General features: G+C 40.6%; 1 protein-coding gene across 10 annotated transcripts in view; it reads right to left on the reverse strand.

The window, feature by feature from the left end:
* The window catches only part of PHC1 (polyhomeotic homolog 1), a 155,943-nt gene that overhangs the window by 73,399 nt on the left and 60,660 nt on the right, over positions 1-21,884 (reverse strand). For 7 of the 10 annotated variants that reach the window (XM_039366528.1, XM_039366530.1, XM_039366529.1 and 4 more), the window contains 7 exons: positions 13,061-13,171; positions 11,442-11,519; positions 10,512-10,661; positions 9,144-9,299; positions 7,684-8,185; positions 6,080-6,882; positions 5,544-5,688 (listed from right to left, as the gene is read on the reverse strand). In XM_039366528.1, coding sequence (XP_039222462.1) covers positions 5,544-5,688; positions 6,080-6,882; positions 7,684-8,185; positions 9,144-9,299; positions 10,512-10,661; positions 11,442-11,519; positions 13,061-13,171 — 1,945 coding nt within the window. The remainder of the gene's footprint in view (positions 1-5,543; positions 5,689-6,079; positions 6,883-7,683; positions 8,186-9,143; positions 9,300-10,511; positions 10,662-11,441; positions 11,520-13,060; positions 13,172-21,884) is intronic. The other 3 variants (XM_039366533.1, XM_039366532.1, XM_039366534.1) reach the window with 3 other exon arrangements.

A 21,884-nucleotide genomic window follows, 5' to 3' on the forward strand; every position in this document is an offset into this window, starting at 1 on the left:
AGACAGCAGTGAATTGTCTGCATATCGTATTCGGAGCTAAGCTCCTCTCTAGACCCTCTAGAAGGTAGTCTAAGATCCTTGGGATTGTCAAGTCCGATATAGTCAAGTGATGGTTTGTGCACCACAAGCAGAAATTCTTCCACGTGACCTCATAAATACAGTTGGTAGCGGGCCGTTGAGAGGCCTGGATCATGGAAATGATGCCTGGCGAGCAGGACTCCTGGGATAAGATCTTGTGCTCAAGTGCCAGGCAGATAATTGGAGCCATTGAGGATCCAGATGAAGCAGGGTCCCCTGGCTGAGCGAGATCCGATCCAGAGGAATTCTCCATGGGGGCACTATGGAGAGGTTCATGAGGTCGGCGAACCACGGTCTCCGCGGCCAGTACAGGGCCACTAGAAGAACGTACACCCTCTCCTGAAGGATATTGCGGACAACTGCTGGAAGAAGAGGGAGAGGAGGAAAGGCGTAGAGCAGTCCCTCTGGCCAAGGACACCGGAGAGCATCCGCCCTTTCTGCTCCTGGGGATGGGAAATGGGAGAAGAACCTCGGTAGATAAGTGTTCGTCGGGGAGGCAAAAAGGTCTATTGTTGGTAAGCCGAAGCGATTGGAGATCTCCCTGAAGAGATCTGGATGTAGACGCCATTCCGAATGGTCCACTGTCGACCTGCTTAGAAAGTCTGCCTCTCTGTTCGCCTCCCCTGATATGTGGTCGGTCTTGATGGAGGCAAGGTTGGTCTCTGCACAGGAGCCCAGCAATTGAGTGCACGGGATCGGGTGCCCCCTTGCTGGTTCACATGGGCTTTTGCAGTTACGTTGTCTGTGAGTATCAATACGTGACGCTTCACTACCATGCTGCGGAAGTAACAGAGTGCCAGGTATATGGCCGAGCTCCAGCCAGTTGATATTGTGCTGGACGTCTGAGTGAGACCACCGGCCTTGGACCCACTGTGACCGAGGTGCGCTCCCCAGTCGAACAGGCTGACGTCGGTCGTAAGGGTGAGTCGATCAGGTTCCTTGAAGTAGGATCCTCTGAGCATGGCCAGCGAGAGCCACCACTTGAGAGATCTCAAGGTGTGACGAGGGACTCTTACCCTCCAATTGGAGGAACTGGTGTTGAGTCTTTGGAAGGGGAGTAGGAACCACTAGAGGTTCCTGGAATGAAGCCTGGCCTATTGGGACGATTGCTATGGCCGAAATCATTTTCCCTAATAATTGGGAGAGGATGGCCAGCGTCACTGTTCGGTCTCTGTATATTTGGAGGAACAACTCCCGGATGCTGTCCCGGCATTCCTGGGAGAGATAGACCCGGCATTCTACCCTGTCTATGACAGTCCCTAGGTGCAATAGCCTGGTCGTAGGGACCATATGGCTTCTGGAGAAATCTACTGAGAACCTGTGAATCTGGAGTACCTCTATCACCTGACCTAAAGGACTGTCCCCGGGTGTAAGGGTTGGCCCGTCTATCGGCTCGCTTTATGAGATGGTTGAGTGCCTTATGTTTGTCCTTGTTTTCCATCAGGTAAGGTGCTATTTCCCCGAATAGTTTACCTCCCTGATATGGAGCTGCTGACAAGCGCCATTTGGGTTTAGCATTAGCATGCCAGTGTTTTAACCAGAGCATGCGATGTGCTGTCACGTTAGATGCCATGGCCCTGGAAGAAAATCTGGCAGCATGTAGGGTTGTGTCGGAAGCATATTCCGCAGCTGCTACTAGTTTGCTCAGGTCCTGATGTGTACGGATATCCTCCGGGGGAATCCTGGCCTGGAGCTGACGGAGCCAGAGGAGAGAAGACCTAGTAAAAAAGGATGCTGAGGTGGTTGCTCTAATAGCCCATGCCACAGCTTGATGGGTTCTGCAGAATGTCAGTTCCAATCTGCGATCCTCTGCCTTCACGGCCTCAGATATATCCCCTGAGATAGCGGTAGGGGATACAAGAGGACCCAGGGGCTCATCCACCGCAGGCACCTCCAGTGCATCAGTCAAATCTTGGGCAATGCTGAACAGTTTTTTGTCATTCCCACTGGGAGGGGAAAGGTGCCCAGGGAGGCCCACTGTTTCTGGACCGCATTGAGAAAAAGGGGTGGACAGGGCACATGGTGTTGGTTGTTACCAGTTCGGTGAAGACCGGATCTGCCTCTGAGTCTAGTGCAGTTGTTGTTGCTGGCACCAAGCAATCGGGCCCGATATGAGCTGTGGAACTGGCCTTGCGGAGCAGGGGAAGAAAAAGAGAAGGATTAAACAGACCACCAAAGGCTAGTTGTTCCAGGGAAGGATCATCCTCGTCTCACCATGGGGCATCTAACTCTGGATCGTACTCATGAGGACATGAAGCCCTGGAATATGAGGACTGGGATAGGGAAGAAGGCGTGTGATATGCCGTGGTAGCTGATTGGGGGATCGGTAGAGAAATAACCGACTCAGCCCTGGGTGCCTGTGACCCGACCTCGAGAGCTCGCTCTATCGCTTGAAGGTGGTCCTCAGGGGAAAGGTTGCCCAGTTCGGCTGTCCTGAGTCCAGCAGCCGTAGGAGTGAAGGTGGCTTTAGGCACCGGGCGCTGGGTTCATGGAACGGTAAAGATTGAGAGACGTCGTGATCTGGACCAGGCGGAACAGTAGAAGAGAGAAGTTCTCCTGGTGACCAGACCCCCTGGGAGGGGGCCAGGGATAAGTCAAAAGGAGGGGCCCCGGCCTGTTCGGCCTCAAACCTGGCCTGCTTTTGTGCTTTGGAGAATTCTTTCTCCAGGGCCTGGTGTCTCCTGCTGCCTGCTTCTCCGCTGTTTTGGAGGTTTTCCCAGCCTTGGCCTTGGCCGAGATTTTGCCAGCAACCTCCTGATTGGAGGATCTATGCCGTTTCCAGCCTGAGGAGGAAGGTAAGGTATCCTTGCTCGTAGAGACCATATTGTCCTCCATTTTGGTGGAATAAACACAGGTGCATGAGAGGGTACCCTGGTTTGTTTGAGGAGGTGTAGGCGTGGAGAAAGGAAAGGAGCAAAGAGCAGGGAATGACTGGCCTCCCTGCTCCCCTGGTCACCAGACTGGTACTGCTGAGTGACTGGTCGCGTCTGCAGCTGCGCAGTGTTGCCTGGCCAGCTGCTTGGAGAGATGGCAACACGGCTTACATGACGGACGGGCCTGTAAGACGGCAAAGTCCCTGCCCGCAATGAGGTGACCAGGTCTGGAGACACTGGCTCAAGATCTTGAGAGAAAATTGGAAAGGAGAATATATATGCACTAAGTCTTTAGTATTCTGGCAAGAAGAGAAAGGAAAAGGGAAAAAGGCGCTACCACCTAGAGATCTTTGAGGAATTTCTTGTTGAGGGTAAGGCCTTGAGGCCTGTATAACAGTGGCGGCCATGCTCTAGAGACTGCACTCCTGGTCTTGAGGAGTGATGGATCACGTTTTGGGTCTCTTTTTGTCCTGCCTGATCCTGCCCACCCCTGAGGCAGATAAGCAAGGGGGCGCAGAAAGATGGAGGGAGCCCCCCGCCTCGTGTCTCCCTGGGCAATGAATCGGGCGGCCACGCAGTCCGCAAAATGGCAGCCACGTGAGGAGAATGTCCCTGAAGCCTCAGACACTGCGAGAATGACGAGCCGGCTCTTTCTACCTTCGGAGAAGGTTGCCAGCAAACAAGAGTGTTCGCGACCACCCAGAGGGCGGCTGCCATGCTCTGAGGCCGGGAGGGGCTCATCCGAGCTCCCTCCGAATGCGCGCTGCTTCAAATGGCCGACTCTCAGCTGATTTGAAAGCAGCCGATTCACCACTGGCGCACGCATGTTCAACTGCTGGAGCTGCGGCCGCAGGCTCCACCAAACGAGAGGAGAGGATTAAGAGGCTGAAGAGGGGAATTGAGTGAAGGCAGGGGAGCTACAGCATTGATCCCAGTGCTGTTTGGGGAGAGAGGGAAAGGTAAGCCTTTTGTTTGAGTGAAAAAGGAAAAGAACGGAGAATTTGGAGCGTTGCTGCCAAGGGAGAAGGGAAGGCTTGTGCTCAGAACAGATGGAAAAGGGAATTTGGAATAGGAGAAGTCAGCCTGGCTCAGCGCTGAATTCAGCACTGCCCAGGAGACTCAGGGTAAATGGAAAATCCACCAATGGTAGTCTACCTGCCTAAGAGCCAAACTTGCACGTCTGTCCTGGGCAAGATCAAGTCGAGACTGGGACACCCTAGTCCAGGACAGGCGTAGTACGTTTGGCTGACTTGATCTGATTGGGCAGAAATACAGTCTAAACCCATTGGTGGATTCTCCATCTCCTGTGCTGGAGAATAGGAACCAACTTGAAAAATCATGTTTGAAGTACTCTGAACAAAGCGTCTGATGGGAGTTACTGACACCATGTACCTAGGAGGTGCAGGATGAACTAGGCTCAAGTAGTAAAATGACAGGATTTCCTTGAGAACAGATAATCATCATACTCAAAATGGTCTTCAAGGAAGATAGTAGCTCTCTTGGTCATATCTTAATATTTGCCAATAAACTAATTCACGTGGGATAATAAAATATGCTGTTTTTTGGAATTTGTTTCTAAACCTAAGAGATTCCCCAACTTTGAAATATTGTGAATGAAAATGAAGTAGGAATTTCTGCAACTATCCTCAGGAATAAAATGAAGCAATAAATCAAAAAAATATTGCAAGTCAGATGGTATTGGCAGATGTCATGAGTTCAACCATCTCTCAAGCCAAAACTGTGACTTTTCAGAAGGTTCTGATCTGGCAGAAGTTCCAGAATGTAACCTTTTTTTGGGAGAAGAAGGAGGAATGAAATAAAACATTTTTTTCATTTTATGGACACCTCAAATATTTACTCTTGCCTGATAGAAATTATTAGAAATGGCCATTAATATCCCATGATGATATTAAGCTATTTTAGTAAAACTGAGGGATGAGAAGCCTGCAATGGATAAGGGTGAATTACCTAGTTATAATCCAAATGAATGGATGGTGAGAGAAATAACGATGAAAAATGTCGATGCTGAACATGCTTGTACTATAGTGTCTTTGTGCATCAAATCCAAAGAGAACATCACAAAAACAATTAAACCCACAGAAAATCTGAGTCACTTGGTGAGCATCATGCACAAACGTAGATCTGTACTCATGGAGCATATACTCTCAATTTTTCCCTCATAAAGCAAAAATCAATGAGCTGACTCTCAGCCACAGATGGGTTTCTATGCAATCAATAATGGGAAGGCTAACAGAGGCAGCAACTGCAGGATAGGAACAACCTCTCTATCATAACTGAAGTGGTAGGATTGGCAAACTCAATGCCAGATTCAGATCTGAGGTCCTATTCTTTGCCTTTTCTCATAGTGACCTAGGTCCAGTGGTTTCTTGCATACCCAGAAGTCAAGCATTCTGAATGCAAACGTCTCTTTGAGCTTGAAGTTCTTTCTTTATGTATATTATTGAGAATGGGAGGAATCTCAACAGAAATCTTGTAGTTCAGAACATTCCAAATAGACTAATGCATAGGCACAGAATCCTTATGTGTGAACCATTAAAAGAACAATGAAAACTGTAGCTCTGCTCTCCTCACCTCCAAGGCCACCCTTATCTTCTGTGATTTTGGGGGTCTCAGCCACAGGAGAGGATCTGACAGCCTGGAAAGATGATATACTAGAATCCCCTCTCTCCTCTTCAGATTCTGCCTTGCGTTTGACTGCCAAAGCCTGGGGCTTGCTCTGTACAGGAGAAACACTTTGAAATGTTACATATATTTTAGCAAACATATTTTACAATCTATTTTAAGCATTATTAAAATCCAAGATTCCAGCCATCAAACCAAGGCTGCATAGAAAGAAGCAACAGCAGAACCACAGACAATAGAGATTATCTATCTCTTTCAACTGCACCTTCCCCCAAAAGAAACCAACAATTTCTGTCTCACCTATCTAGAAATCTAAGGAAATCAATTACTCATTTAAACATCACCTTATCTGACTGAGTGTTATGAAAACCTCAGATGCAAAATGAATTTTTTATCAATAACAGACTAGCTTGCTTAGGGAAGTTAGCCCATCATACCTGTTCCCCTCCAATTGTTTCCCACTACAATGGCAAGGGGCCACTTACTGATAACTGGACCGGCTGTACATAATATGCTGTGGCTGCTGCTTGAGTAAGGATTGGAGATGAAGTAGTGCTCTTCACCTGCGCTGTGCTCTGTACTTGTGCCACATTGGTTCCAGCAGTGACCGGAAGAAGGGCTTCTTGTAGAGAAGGTGGTGGTGGAGATGATGATACCGAAGAAGAAGAGGAAGAAGAAGAGGAAGAGATCTGTGCTAATGAGGATGCCGTATGGGTTTGGGATACTGGCTGCACTACAGCTGGCATACCTCGGGGGGGCTGCACAGCTGTGTTCATCTGAGGAAGCCCTAATGCCTGAGCCTGAGCTGAACCTTGCTGACGATTTCCTACCAACTGTACTGGTATATGAGGTGGGGGCTGCTGGGAGGCTGACATTTTGGCAGCACCAATTTGTGGGGGTTTCAGAGGGGCTATGGGAGGCTTTGATTGAATAGGGACAGGGGTCTTAGTGACTGTCTGGCAATGACTGTCCTGCTGGACCTGCACTGGCTGAGGTTGTGACTGCAAAATGGGCTGGACAACAAGAGTCTGAGCTTGCTGTTGGCCATGAAGAGATGGGGCCTGTTGAGAAACTTGTGTTGGCCCCTGCTGCTGTTGGGTCACAGGTGGAGCTTGCTGCTGCTGGGCCAGCTGGAGATGTGTAGCAGTGTGTAAGAGTTGGGACTGACGATGCTGGAATGGCTGCTGGTGATGGATAGCAATTTGTTGCTGGATCACCACTTGCTTCTGGAGGTGAATTTGCTGCTGTTGCTGGATCAGTGAATGAGGCTGGATTTGAGTATACGTGGCTGTAAACAGCAAGAAAAAGGTTTAGCATCATCACTAAATACTTCAATGTAATGTAAGAAAATGAAGTCAGATACCCACACCCTAAAAGATAACAATTACGGAAGATGAAGAAAAGGAGAAACCAAGAAAGCCTAGCAAATTAAAAACCATTTAATTGTACCCACTCATCTAACTGCAAAAGATGATTCATACACAGTATTTTGAACCTTTTCTTTCTGTTCTCTTCTTAATATTGATGAATAAAGATATTCACAAATCAAAAATTAGCCCTTTCTATCAAACAGGCAAAGACACTGGGAGCATTTTTTTCTCTATGACAGTATTTCTCAACCTTGGCAACTTTAAGGTGGGGGGACTTCAGAATTCTTTAGCCAGCCATATGATGACGTCCACACATCTTAAAGTTGCCAAGATTGAGAAACATTGCTTATTGTAAAGGAATTGTGTATGTCCAATCCTTGCTATCACTGGTATGGAAGGAGAAGTTGCTCTTGTGTTAGATTTATTTCTCATCCTTGCAGAAAACAGCTTTGCCTGTTCAGTATTTCAGTCACTGAGAATGAAGACAGTGTGACAAAACATAGCTCTCTTTACTAGGAACAAGAACCATGCAGCTTTTTCTCCAATCTAATCCAACATAACAAGTAGTACCAATCGGCTACTCCTAATTGAAGTCTATCTTTCCTGTGACATGTAGCAATTATAAAAACAGTGAACTGTATTCTTATCAAAGAATACAAAAAGGTTCAAGAAGACATTGGCAGGCTTTCCACAAAGAAAATAATCACACGTTAACATACCAGAACTGATCAAAGTTTGGCTTGGAGCTGGTGTAGCTGTCCTGGTCAGATTCATGCCCACAGTCTGTTGCCCATTACCATCACCTTCAGCCTTCTTTGCTGCCACACTGTCTGCCTCTGTCTGACTTCCTTGACTCACAGTTACTGCCTGGGGAGTAGAAGGTACTGGTAAAGGCTGAACCACGCCAGTGCCTTTCCTTTGGCAGTTAGATGCCAGGCCAGATGAAGTTGACTGGTTTAATCCAGTGGTAGCATGATTCCCTACTGATGAGGCCACACCTCCAGAAATGCCATTACTTCCTGTTGCACCTTGGCTGAGATTGAGTGACTGGCCTACATTGCCAGAAGATGCTTGTGTTACTGTCAAGGTCTGGCCAGCATGGGCAGCTTGGGGTAGTACTGAAGACTGGGAATTCCCTGGCAAAGTAGCCTTTGGTGTAGAAGCTTGGAGTTGTGTATTAGCTGCTGAAGTCTGCTGGCTCCTGATAGCTAAATTCTGCACCTGGAAAACATAAGGAAAAAGAGCAAGCTATTACTGTAGGTAAGGGCACAATGTCCTAAAATTTACTCTTATTCAACCTGCAGGAAAATTGCCCAATTTCTCTTGGGTCCAAAATGATATTAGCCAATATCACCAAATACTACAGGGAAGGAGGATCAAGTAATTTATAAAAGAATTGGTTACTTTGGCAAAGTTTTAATCTCTTCTCTTTAAAGTTAAAATCACATGGCACTTCCTGGGCAGAACTAGATAAAAAATTATTTCCCCCATATGAATAGAGTTCTGAGCAAATTCCTTCAGAATGATGTTACAGTATTCTGATAACTACATGTTCCATATTCCTACAACTCCAACTGGCAGAAGTTGATCTTTATAAAGAAACACCATTTAAGATGGAAAATAAATATGGATAGAAAATGCAGAACAGTGTGGCCCACCTCCATCTTTCCAATGTACCAAGAAGTGATGAGAAAGATAGTGTTCAGAGATCAAGTAGGCTAGAATTACAAGCCAGTAATTCTACAATCTCTACAGATCATGAGTTAGCTAAATCATTACAACCTTTATGTTTCCAATTTCCTGTAGCAAATTAATTCCCACTCACCCCTTATTTGAACAATCTCCTTTCATAAAGTTTTTTTCAAAATTTTTATTTAATAATTTATTATACATTATGCCAGAAGTATCTATTTAATGCTGCAGCAATAAATGGTACATATCATTCTGAGAATTAGGTTACAACAGACACAAACATTAACATAGGTGTTCAACTGCATAAATTCACTGCAACAATGAGGTCTCTAGCTGATGTGTGTAGTAAATGATGAATGCTGCCATGAAACAAGGACACAATATCAAATTAATGCTCTATCCAGCGACATTGTGAGATTTAACTATATACTCAAGATAAGGACAGGTCAGGCTGGTCATGGTAACCCCAGAAAAGGGTATCACTGACCTGGTCTGTGTCTGTGTGGACCCCAGAAGCATGAGTGGAAGGTGCTTCCTGCTGAACAGCAGCTACAGCCCCATTTGGCATCAAGATGAGCTGGGAAGTGAGAGGTACATTGCGGCCCAAGGTCCGGTTTACCTGCAACAGGTTCCCCAGCTGCGGCTGTTTGGGAAGGATTAGATGGCATGGAGATAGGAGAGTAAAAAAGAGAGGAAGAAAGAAAATGAACTAAGAGCAAAAATGTTATAATCTGTCATGGGTCTAGGGTCTCCAACAGAAACTCATACTGTATTTGCAGTCTTTTCTTCATCAGACAGAAAGCAGACATTACTTATTTACAGAGCGCAAATTATCATTTTTCCCCACTATTAGGCCAACAGTAGATACCTAATAATTTACCCATTACTTTACAAGTAGTAGTGAAGGATGGATAGCGAAAATAAGGGATCTTTATTATATTTGTGATAGTTAAGAAACAGTATTTTCATATTACAGATCTAGAATGAAGAGAACATATTCTCTAAGTCTAAAATAAAAATCTGAAACCAAGCAAGTTAACTATTAGCTTTTCACAAACATCCAATTAATACCCAAAGAGGCAATGGGGAGAAGGGACAATAAATTTCTTTTGAAAGTAGCCTTATTAAAATTATAGCTTTCCCTCCATATAGTTTCAAAAACAAGAAAGATAGTGAACTAGGCTACAGATACAAGAACATGGAAATCATATTAATAAATAATAAAAGCCGTTCTAAACATAAGACTATGCAACCAATCAATAACAATTTCTTACACTTGTTTATTACTCAACTCAATCACTCTGAATGATTTACAACAATCAAAAAAATTACCACAAAACATAAAAAACAAAGAAAAAAAGATGGCAAACACAATGGAGAGGTATCACTGTACTCCACTGTAGGCCTAGATAAAGAGCTTCACAGCTATTCTAAACAGCAGAAGTGGGAGCATTTTCTCAAGAGCAGCTTTAAAAGGAATGTAAGAGCTGCAGCTAAGATTCAACAAAAGATGACATCTTTGTTCTCATAAAATGTTCTCAAACTCCCAGAAAGTGCCATAGGGACTTTAAAGTCATAGAAAATAAAATTCTAAATGATCCTCTGTCCCTGCAGTGTATGTATGTATGTATGTATGTATGTATGTATGTATGTATACATATACATACACACACACACACACACACACACACACACACACACACACACATTCATACATACATATATATATTGAAAAATTCAAGGGATTAGAGGTTGCTAACTCACAGCTGGATTGTTATAAGGCTGAGAGAGACATGACAGACTACAACAAGAAGACAAAGAGGATTTATAGTGAAAACAATGCATGCAGTTTTACCCGAAGATACATTTGAGCTTGTGACTGGTTAAGAGGTGGTGAAGTGGTGTTCCCTAAAAGAACCGATTGTGTCAGTGTCGTGGCACCAGGTGAACTCACACTTTGTGAGCGACTGATTAACTGTGCAGCTGATGTGGTAGCCAGGTTAATCTGTAAAATGAAAAAAAAAATCAGCAAAAAAAAGTGAATTCATAGCAATGGAAACCAAAAAGGAAGCAATTTCTAAACAATATTTGAACTTTGTGAGTAAAAAGACCAAAGAAGGTCCAGCAATTACTTACATACTTTCATTTCATGTCTTTTCTGTAGCTTTCAGGATTCCAGATATGTTCTGGAATAATAGTTCCCTATATTTAATCTCCAGATATTGCTAGCTATAATTCTCATCATCTTCATATACCATAGCTAATATACTGTAAGCAATTATTAGTAATGAAACAAAATCAAAGATCCGAAGCTGAGAATCAAAGAGAAAAGCAATGGGTGCTGCACAGCCCATTATTTCCGAGAGCAGAAGATAGTGGGAGAAAAAAAAATGGGGAACAAGCACTCTCAGAAATCTCTCACAATATCCTCAAAATTTCAGTAATTTGAAGACATGCAAAATAGCCTTCTAAATCACAATACCATCATACAAAACCAAAGTCAGTCCAAAACTGCTGTAAAGGAAAACTTTTTTTTCTGATGACCCTAATTTGAACTGCAGTTTCCTCCTCATATAGTCAAGTATCCCATTTAAAAATGTCTTTATTCACACACACTAACCATTATTTTTCCAAAACAGATATTTTCCATTTTCATTCTAATATTATTCTTCACTCACACAGCAAGCAACTTTTTCAGACTCCAAAATACCAGACTTAGGTATGAAAATATTCATTCATAATCAAGAATGTATCCAAACAAACAATCATGAGTCACTCTACTTACTGAAGCCTGTGTGGTGGCTGTCTGCTGAGGGGAACTTGAGTTTGGAGAGCCTGCCTGTCTGCTGGCTGCAATTGTGGCCTACAAGAAATATTTTTTAAAAAATTAGAATTAAGATACTGTATATTATTAAGTACTCCCTGATAAAAAGACAAAAAACTGAGAAATTAAACTTTTCATTAATATATATTCTTTCTGAAAGGGCAAATTATGATAGAGATCTCAATTGTTTTAACAGACTATTTCTTGATTTGATCATTATGTTATTCTTAATTAGTCTGAGCAATTTTTGAGTTTTTTTCAGAGTCATAGAACTGGCATAAATTTATACCATGTGAGCAACCAGTAAGAACAATCAAAAGCTCCCATCACTACTCTCAAAAAGGCCCAAAGCTCAGCAGACAGAAATGTGGATAAACTTCATATCTAATGGTGCAGTATCAATGCAGCCTACAACTGTTATATGAATGAATTACCTACCTTATATCATTATATATGTGAATGGCTATATTTTGCATCATAACCATTTGGAAAATGGCCCCAAGTACAGTACAGTAGCCCAGACATTGTACCATTGACACATAATATTGTGATTAATATGTATATGTTATTTATATGTAAGGATGTAGGTCTGTACATATATTGTATATAGTATGTTTAAGTGTGTGTGTGTGTGTATACACTTAGAGAGCAAGCAATTAAATTTCATTTTTAATGTGTGCCATTGTACCCACAGTAAAAAATGACAAAAAGGTTATCTATCTATTAATATGAAAGGTATGTCAACATTTTCCAAGTAAACTCCTAACTATTTTTATCGACTGCTGCTAGTTAGCAGTAAATCTATGGAAAGCTAAGCTGCGTACACATTGTTTAAAAAGCCATAGCCCCTAAGACAGCAGTTCTGCAATCAAAACATTTTCCGTTTTCCAATTCAACCACAATTTGTTTGCCCTCAGCAGTGCCCATTATGTCAAGAACCAATTGCCACCTAATTCCAAGCTGGAGAAAGATCAAGCTACTTATCTATTAAGCTATAGGAAAGGCAGGAAAAACTTTTAAATTACAGTGGGTTATAAGACAAGCTGCACTCTCATGTGGACAGTGGATAACATGGCTCAAACTCAAAAGCAGCTATATAAACACTCAACACATTTAAGAATCTTTATTGTCTAATAAAATGAAGCCCCTTAGCAGCTGAATGCCCTTAAGAATTTCAGCTCTTTTTAAAAGCCACTGCAATTTATATCTTGTGCTGCTTTTTTCCAACTTTTCTCAAAGCTTACTGTACATCTTTTTTTTATTCCTCAAGAACTTGGTAGCAACTGGCTATTGACCAAATTGGCATTCCTATTCTGGGAAATTCTTATTCTTCTAATGTAATATTGATGAAAACTATCTCCAAACATTACTCAGAAGTTCCATAGCATTTGTGAGATTAATTTAAAGAGAGAACTGAGTAGCATCTGCATATTAATATACTCGAAATCAATTATCCAAATTCAAGCAGATGCTGAAAAGCATGATGAAAAAGATGGAGACTTGGGACACTCAGAAGTTCCAGTCCCGAGGTTCTCTCTTTCCAAACAGATTTTTTCAGCTAGCATGCCTTGACTTCTCACCTGTTGGACTGCAGCCAGGCTGTGAAGTTGAGCACTGTTGAGCTGTTGTTGAAGCATAAATTGATGAAAGTATTGGGCTGCGTTGGGTTGTCGCTGCAGTGCTTGAAGGGCCTGCGATGAAGAAGAAATCCAAAGTAAGTACATGGAACAACTACGTATAATCCACAATAGTGGTTCTTTTAAACTTTAAACTAAAAGTAATTCTCAAGAAGGTACTTTGGACATATCCTAGGGATATTAAATAATTTGTAGGAGTTTCTGATGACATCGCAGGGAGTTTCTGGTGATGTCACAGCAACATGGCCACAGGTGAATGAAGCTCCGTTCCCCAAGCCCAATTTCTACCAGTTGGGGGGTCCAACAGGACCGAAAGTCGCTCCATAGAGGCGACTGGCCAAAGGGTGAAACTTTGTAGTTCGCGGGCCAGCGGTAGCTGACCCGCTTGATCCAAAGTAGCCCTCGGGACAAGCAGGAAGAAAGGCTGACTGCACCCATGCGATCAGCCAGAAGCAGCTGATTGTCAGAGACAACGAATAGTAACAAGTGGAAAGCAAAACAGCTGATCTGGGTGAGACTACTTTCCTTACCTCTCTACAAGTGAAAATACCAGTTCTGAAAAAAAGCACCCAAAAGCAAGAAATTCCCAAGCTTTAGGGAGGGGGGATTTTTTCTACCCCTCCCTCCTGAACTAAGCGGCGATCTAAGCTTTGGGGAAATTAAAACTGACTATATTGTGAAGATAATTGAGGGATAAAAGAAGGATAATTTGGGAAATTTTTGCATGCATAAATCTTTTTTTTCCCCTTGTTTGGAAACCATCGGATTTTAATTTTTTAACTTTTTAAAGTTTGGTGGGAATGGACATCTAATGACATCTAGTAGCAAAACCAAGAACTATATTTAACCTCGTTTTTTTTTATCTTACTAAGTTGTTTTGACTGGAGCTCTAAAACAGAGATTTTCAACCTTTTTAACGACTGTACCACTTTTAGGATATGGCAATATTCGAGTACCACCCTAGCAATGTGTCAAAAACTTGATGACAAGAAAAAAACTGTTCAAAGTTGCAATTGCACTGAAATGACTTATGACCATTTTTCACACTTATGATCATTACAGCATGCCCAGGGTCATGTGATTTATATTTGGATGCTTGGCAACTGATTCATATTTATGATGGTCATAGTGTCCAAGGGTCATGTGATCCCCTTTTGCAACCTTTTGACAAGCAAAGTCAATGGCAGGGCTGCTGGTGGCCAAATGCTAAGGTGGGACTTCCTTCCCTCTCTCTCTCCTTCCCTGCCTCCCTCTTTTTCATGCCCACCTCCTTATGAAGGAAGAATTTGAAACCACCCCCTATATTTTCTCTCTTCCATATAGTCATCAAACAAGGAAAAGCCTCCAGAGACAGAAAAGACAAACTGCTGAGTGAACTAGCTTAAAAGGCACATTCCCCTTTAAGAATTAGCTACTGGCTAGAAAAGAAAGTTAAGGAGCGCAGTGGGCACTTAAGAAAAAAAATGTAGTATTGGCTGCCGGCTAAGGCAGCCTCCCCAAATGGCTCCATTCATAAGTAAAGGAATGCTACAGTCAAAATCCATTCAGGAGAAAAATGATTCAAAATCCCTTGCAACAAAACATACAGTTAACAATAACAGAGCAATAGAAGCTAACACAAGACTTCAGCCATCAGCCAAATAGAAATTGCCAAACACTCCTTAAGAACACAAAGCCCACATTGCACAAATCCGAGAACTTCAGTCACAAAAGCACATAAGAATCCTTCCAGTCTCCATCTCCCTCCCTCCCTCCCTCCTCCCTCCCTCCCTCCCTCCCTCCCTCGTGCCTCACCTCCTGCCATTGCTGCCTTTTTTCATTCCTCCTGGAGGGTAACCCCTCCCCCCACTGCATTTCTTGCCTGTTTGCTGCTGCCAGGACAGGTGGCTGCCACAGCAGTTGTAGATTGGCTCATGGCCTGCTTGATCTCCTCTCCTCTCCCCCCCCACCCTCCTCCTTCCCCTTCAGTGCAGCTAGAGCTGACTCCACCTCCTCCCAAGGCTGCTTCTTTTTCTCTCTCTATCTACTTGTAAAAAAGATGAAAGAGAACTTAAATTGGACAAAAACCTAGCTTGGGATTTGAAAAAGATTTTAAATGCTATTGAGGACATCTTGTGGCGAAACCTGGTACAACAAGTGAATATTCTTGACAAAAAGACCTGCTCATAGCCCAGATCTGACCTTGGTATTATCTAAAGGAGATTAAAAGCTGAGAGAACAGCTGGGAGGTGAAATTGCTTTTTAAGATTGTGGAGGTGAATACTCACTGACTCTCGCTTAATAAATAGCCTTCACTAAAAGACATTTATTCATATTTATTTATTTATTTTTATAAAAAGTTTTTTCTTTATAGCACAGTTAAAAACCAAGATGGACATAATGTGACATTCCAAAATAAATATTCCTAACAATTTGTTCCTCTTGATACATGTAATTAATACATAGTTCTTGATCTCTATATAAACATATTTTCTATACAATACAGTTATATATACAGTTATATATAATTCTATCTTAACACTAATTTAAAACCCGAGCAGTTCTCCTTGATTCACACCAGTGATAAAATTTGTCCCAGATCTAGAAATAGTCTAATTCTGTCTTATCCTTCATTTCCATTGTGAGCCTATCCATTTCAGCACATGATAAAATTTTATATATAATGTCTTCTTCTGTTGGAATTCCTTTATTCCTCCAGTTTTGAGCATACACCAATCTAGCAGCCGTGAGAATGTGTAACATCGACTTCCGGTGGTTCCAGCGATGACGAATGGCGGCGTTTTACAAAGCCGCCCGTTCCTGGTGCGTGTAAAAGCCGCGGGACTTTGACAATCAGCTGTCCCGCGGCTTAAATCTCCTCCCTGGGAAAAAGGGAGGAGGAGAGCTCTCAGGTAGAGGTAAGAGCTCCCCTGGATTCCTGTTATTTTGGGGATCGGAGGGTAGAGCTCCCTCGGAGCCTGAGCAACTCCGCGTTCCAGGGAGACTTCATTCCGAAGCTTTTGGGATGAAGCAAGTTGCCGCTTCCACATCTGCTTTTTTTTCCAGTTGCTTGTGAGTATTTGAAAGCAGACGGAGCAGACCAGGAGAGACTGTGCTCAAGTTTGATGGTGCCTTTAACTTCAGCAAGTTTCCTCTTCCTTTTCTTTTGTTCACTTTCCCTTTAGAAGAAAGGGAAAGTGAAAAGTAAAATGGCGATCGTCTTTCTTGCCTGATTTGCATTACAGAGTAAAACCTGGATACAGATTAACTCTTTAAATACAGAAGTAAGAATCTGGCTTTTATTCTTTCCTCTTTTTTTCACTATTTTTTTTTCTCTTTTTTTTAAGAATACTTAAAAGAACTGTGCCCTTTTTTTTTTTTTTTAATAAGAATCTTTCTTCTTGGAACTTAAGAAAATGGCTTCAAAACGTCTGCCTCCCGCCCCTAAGGTTCCTATTTCTTCTCCAATGCCTCAGCCTGCATCTCAGAAACCAAAATCACCTCCACCTTCTCCTCCTCCTCCTGCAATTTCTCTTAATGATTTACAAGATGCTTTAAAACAGCATGCCTTGGATATTAAGGAGGAGGTAAAAGATCTTATAATTGCAGAGAGGGCTAATACAGAAGAATTATTGGAGAAAAAGAATAAACAAGTAAGAGACCATATCCTTCTGGCCTTTCAGGGCTTAGCCCTGCACATAGAAAGGATTGATGACCAGATGGAAAAGACTACTGAAAATGCAGCAAGAATGGAATTTAGAATGCAGGAGGTAGAGAACAAGATAGAAATTACACAGGATGAACAAATCATTTCACAATATAGGGCGATGGAACACGCATTGCGTATCAGAGGCCTGAGGGATAACCCTCAGGAAGACTTAAAGATGCTTATTGTGAAAGATATTGCTCCTAATATTGGCTGGCGGCCTGAAATAATTGAGAATGAGATAGAAAAATTTTTTAGAGTTAATTCACGGGTTGCTAGACAGAGAAATCTACCAAGAGATGTGGTTATTTATTTTTCTAGAAGATCTATCCGTAATGAAATTATACAGGCTTTTTACAAACAAAAGTTTCAAATTGCTGATCAAGACGTGATAATTTTAAAAGAGATACCTCCAAAAATTTTAAGAGCCAGAAAAGATTTTACTTTCTTGTCTGATGAGTTGAAACATCGTCAAATTCAGTTCAGATGGGAGATTCCAAGAGGAATAATAGTAAATTATGAAGGGATACGTCACAGATTAACTACTGTTTCCAAAGCAAGAGATTTTTATCAGTCTATCTTAAAAGCAAGATTGTCACCACCTCCACAAATAAGGATGACGGAAGAGTCTCTTATGGCAGGAGCCTCATCAATGATGGTTATGGAACAAGCTGCACCGAATTCTGACATAAAAGAGCAAAGGATGACACGAGCTGCCCATAAACGTAAAGAAAAAGAGCAGTTGCAGAAGAGTGGTGAAAGTTTGGTTGTTACAGAGCCTGTGGGAGGGGCAAGACCAAAAAGATCCTCGACAGCAGATCTGCAGGCCATGCTCCAGAGGCTCCAGGCCTGTGGAGATGGTCAGGTTCGTGACCTGGAATGTTAATGGCTTAAACGTGCCCCAGAAACGAAGAAAGATTTTCCATTATTTGAAACAATATAATAATGATTTGATATGTTTGCAGGAGACTCATATAACTTTAAAGGATTCTAAATTCTTGATGAATTCCCGTCTGGGCACACATTTTACTGCTCCAGCCCCTGGGAAAAAAGGGGGAATGGTAATTTATGTGAAGAAAACTTTTTCAGCTAAACTAATTGAGGCTGATTCTGGAGGAAGATATCTTTTTGTGGAATTATTATTACAAGGCCGAAAGATTCTTATTGTTGGACTATATGCTCCCAATCAACAACAGAAACAATTTTATAAGTTGCTACATGGCAAGATATCTCAGTTGGATTATAAATCGGTAATTTTGATGGGTGACTGGAATGGGGTTTTAGACCCAACTATAGACAAAAGAAGTTCCTCTAGAATTTTTATTCAAACTAAATTACCTATGACTTTCTTTGATTTGAAGGAAGAATTGGAGCTTATTGATATTTGGCGAGAAAGGAATACAAGTGATAGAGACTTTACCTTTTATTCTGATAGACACCAGTCATTTTCAAGGATTGATTTTTTTTTGATTACTAGTGACTTCCTCCCTAGAGTGAGGAAGGTGAAAATTTTTCCTAGAACATTGTCAGATCATAGTCCCGTGTGGATGGAGTTATATTCGGAAGACAGGAATAGAAGATCCTGGAGATTGAATGAGAACTTATTTAATCGGGAGGAGTTTGTACAAAAGTGTAAAGAACATTTAAAGGACTTTTTTACTATAAATATGAATAAGGGAACATCGATGTCTATGGTGTGGGATGCTAGTAAAGCATATATGAGGGGAATTTTGATTCAATTGAATAAAGTTTTTAGGGAAAAGGGTTACAAAGACGTAGAGAAATAGAAGAGATCAAATCAAAAGAACAAGAGTTGGTACTTAATCCTACTGATAATAATTTAAAGGTATCTATAAAGATGCTTAAGGAACAATTTAACATGTTGATGGCAGATCAGGTGGCTACCAATCTGTCGTACATGAGACATAATACTTTTTGCAATGCGAATAAGCCTGGGAGGTGGTTGGCTTATCAGTTACGAAAGAAACAGAAAGCTAGAATTATAGAGAAAGTAAAATATAAAGGTACTGAGGTTTTTCAGCAAGATTTGATTAGAAAAAGCTTTTTGGACTTTTACACAAAATTATATTCAAGTGATAATATAAGGGGTTTGGATATAGATAAATATTTACAATCAGTACATTTTCCTAGACTTTCAGAGGAACAACAAAATGGGATGAATAGTTCAATTACTGTGGAGGAAATTGGTCTAGCTATTAAGCAGTTAAAGGTTGGAAAGTCTCCTGGAACAGATGGACTGACTTCTAGGTATTATAAGATCTTATCTGAAGAAATGATAGAGCCATTAAAGGAACTCTTTAATAGTATTTTGTTGGGTATGCAAGTTCCTCCTTCTTGGAAAAGAGCTTTTATATCACTGATTCCGAAGGAAGATCAGGATCTTACAGAGCCTAAGAATTATAGGCCAATTTCATTATTGAATGTTGATTATAAGATCTTTACAAAAATTTTGGCAAATAGATTAATGCAGGTTATGAAAGACTTGATTCATAGTGATCAAGCAGGATTTATAACAGGGAGATATATGAAACATAATGTTAGACAAATTATTAACTTAATTGAGTATTTGGATAAGAATAATCAGATTCCTGTGGCTTTTATCTTTTTGGACGCTGAAAAAGCTTTTGATCAATTGGACTGGCAATTTTTATTTTCTTTGGTAGAAAAAATGAATTTTGGGGACAATTTTTTACATGCACTTAAAGCTATATATCAGCAGCAATCTGCACAAATTGTTGTAAATGGGGGATTGACTGAGAATTTTAATATTCAAAAAGGGACAAGACAAGGATGTCCATTATCCCCATTGTTATTTGTTTTAACATGGGAAATTTTATTGATTCAGATTCGGGAATCGAAGTTAATTAAGGGTGTAAAGATAAGGAAGAATGAGTATAAATTGCGGGCATTTGCGGATGATTTGGTTTTAATTTTGGAACAGCCGAATCAGGCGATTGATGGTTTATTAGAACTTATAACACAGTATGGGAATGTTTCTGGTTTTAAAGTTAATAATTATAAGACTAAGATATTATCTAAGAATATGTCAGTTAAAGAAAGGGAAAGTTTGATTAAAGCCACAGGTTTTCAGATGGTAAAAAAGGTTAAATACTTGGGAGTATATCTAACTGCTTCAAATGGAAAATTGTATAAGAACAATTACGAACCACTATGGGCAAAAGTCCAAAAGGATTTAAGAGATTGGAAAAAATTGCAATTGTCATTGTTGGGGAGAATTTCAGCTGTAAAAATGAATGTTCTACCAAAGTTTCTTTTTTTGTTTCAGATGATACCTATTCTTAAAAAAGAGGCAAATTTGGAGGAATGGCAAAAGGGTATCAATAATTTTATATGGGCCGGGAAGAAACCAAGGGTTAAATTTAAGATATTACAGGATGCTCGAGAAAGAGGGGGACTTAAGGCACCTAATTTGAAATTATATTATGATGCAGCCGCCCTAACTTGGTTAAGTGATTGGCTTAATTTAACAAATATGGATATTCTTTTTTTGGAAGGTTGGGATTTAATATATGGTTGGCATGCATATTTAATTTTTAATAAGAAAGTTGATCGGACTTTTAAATCACATATTTTGAGGAATGCCTTACTTCGTGTTTGGAAGAAGTATTATTATAGATTAAATTATAAAATACCTATCTGGGGGATTCCCAGACATGCAATTGAGGGAACCTCTAAGGGGACAAATTTTGATAAAATTTCATACAAAGAATTGTTAATTTGTTCTGGTTCGAATTGGCATTTGAAATCCCTAGATGTATTAAGGCAGCAAAATATTCTACAGTCATGGTTTCAATATTTACAAATAATGGATAGATGGACTGTAGACAAGAAAGAGGGAATAACACTAGAAGATAGACAATTGGTTATTCAGATTAAAAACCAAGGTCCGGCTCATATAAAAAGAATATATAATGTTTTATTAGAGTTAGATTCGGAAACAGAATTGGTTAAAGATTGTATGATTAAATGGGCTCAGAATATACAGGAGCCGATTTCATTGGATTTATGGGAGATAATTTGGATAAGAAATGTTAAATTTACACAAGCTCAAAATTTGAGAGAAAATTTTTATAAAATGTTTTATAGATGGCATTTAGATCCTAAACAATTATCTTGTATGTATTCCAACATACAGCCCAAATGTTGGAGATGTGGCAATAATGATGCGACATACTTTCATATTTGGTGGAATTGTAAAAAAGTAAAGGCTTTTTGGATTATGATTTGGTGGAACATTCAAAAGATTTTTAGAAAAAAGATAAAGTTTACTCCTCAACTATTTTTACTTGGTATTTTTGTTGACTTAAATGAAAAAAAAATTACTTTGATGTTGAATTTATTAACTGCAGCAAGGTTACTAGTAGGTTTATATTGGAAGAAAGATTCTTTGCCTACTTTAGAAGAATGGATATTTAAAGTATCTAGTTTTGCAGAAATGGCAAAAATTTCTGCTTATTTAAAGGATCATACACAAGAAAGATATATTACTGTATGGGGAAGGTGGATAGATTATATTCAGAAAAAGTATGGAATTAAAAAGTTTTATTTATTTTATGAATGAATATCAAATATTATAGAGAATTGTTTTATAGGTTATGGAGTTAAAGTTAATTATGATATTTTTTTTTCTTTCTCTCTTTTTTTTTTCTTTTTTCTTAATCATTGTAATTTTCTTTTTTTTTTTCTAACCCTGTATTCTGCTCTGGGAAGTGAAGGGAGGGGGGGTGGGAGGGAGGGTAAGGGGGGGGGTTTCTATTCTAAAATTTTATTGTATTTTTATAAATGATTGTATGTTTTAAAAAAATAAAAAAATTTTAACAGAGAATGTGTAACATCAAATAAAACATTCCTTTGTTGTATTTCTGCATGGTTATGCCTCGTAAAAAGAGTTCTGGTTTTAACTCTTCCACTAACTTTAATATTTCTTCCAGTCATTTTTTAATCTTATTCCAAAAGTCACGGGCTCGTGGGCACTCCCACCACATATGATAGTATGTCCCTTTTGCCAATTTACATTTCCAACATTTGGAGGAGACATTT

This window comes from Crotalus tigris, unplaced genomic scaffold, assembly GCF_016545835.1.
Source record: "Crotalus tigris isolate CLP2741 ecotype Arizona unplaced genomic scaffold, ASM1654583v1 scf7180000020347.5012614909:4044961, whole genome shotgun sequence".
NCBI classification, from domain to species: Eukaryota; Metazoa; Chordata; class Lepidosauria; order Squamata; family Viperidae; genus Crotalus; species Crotalus tigris.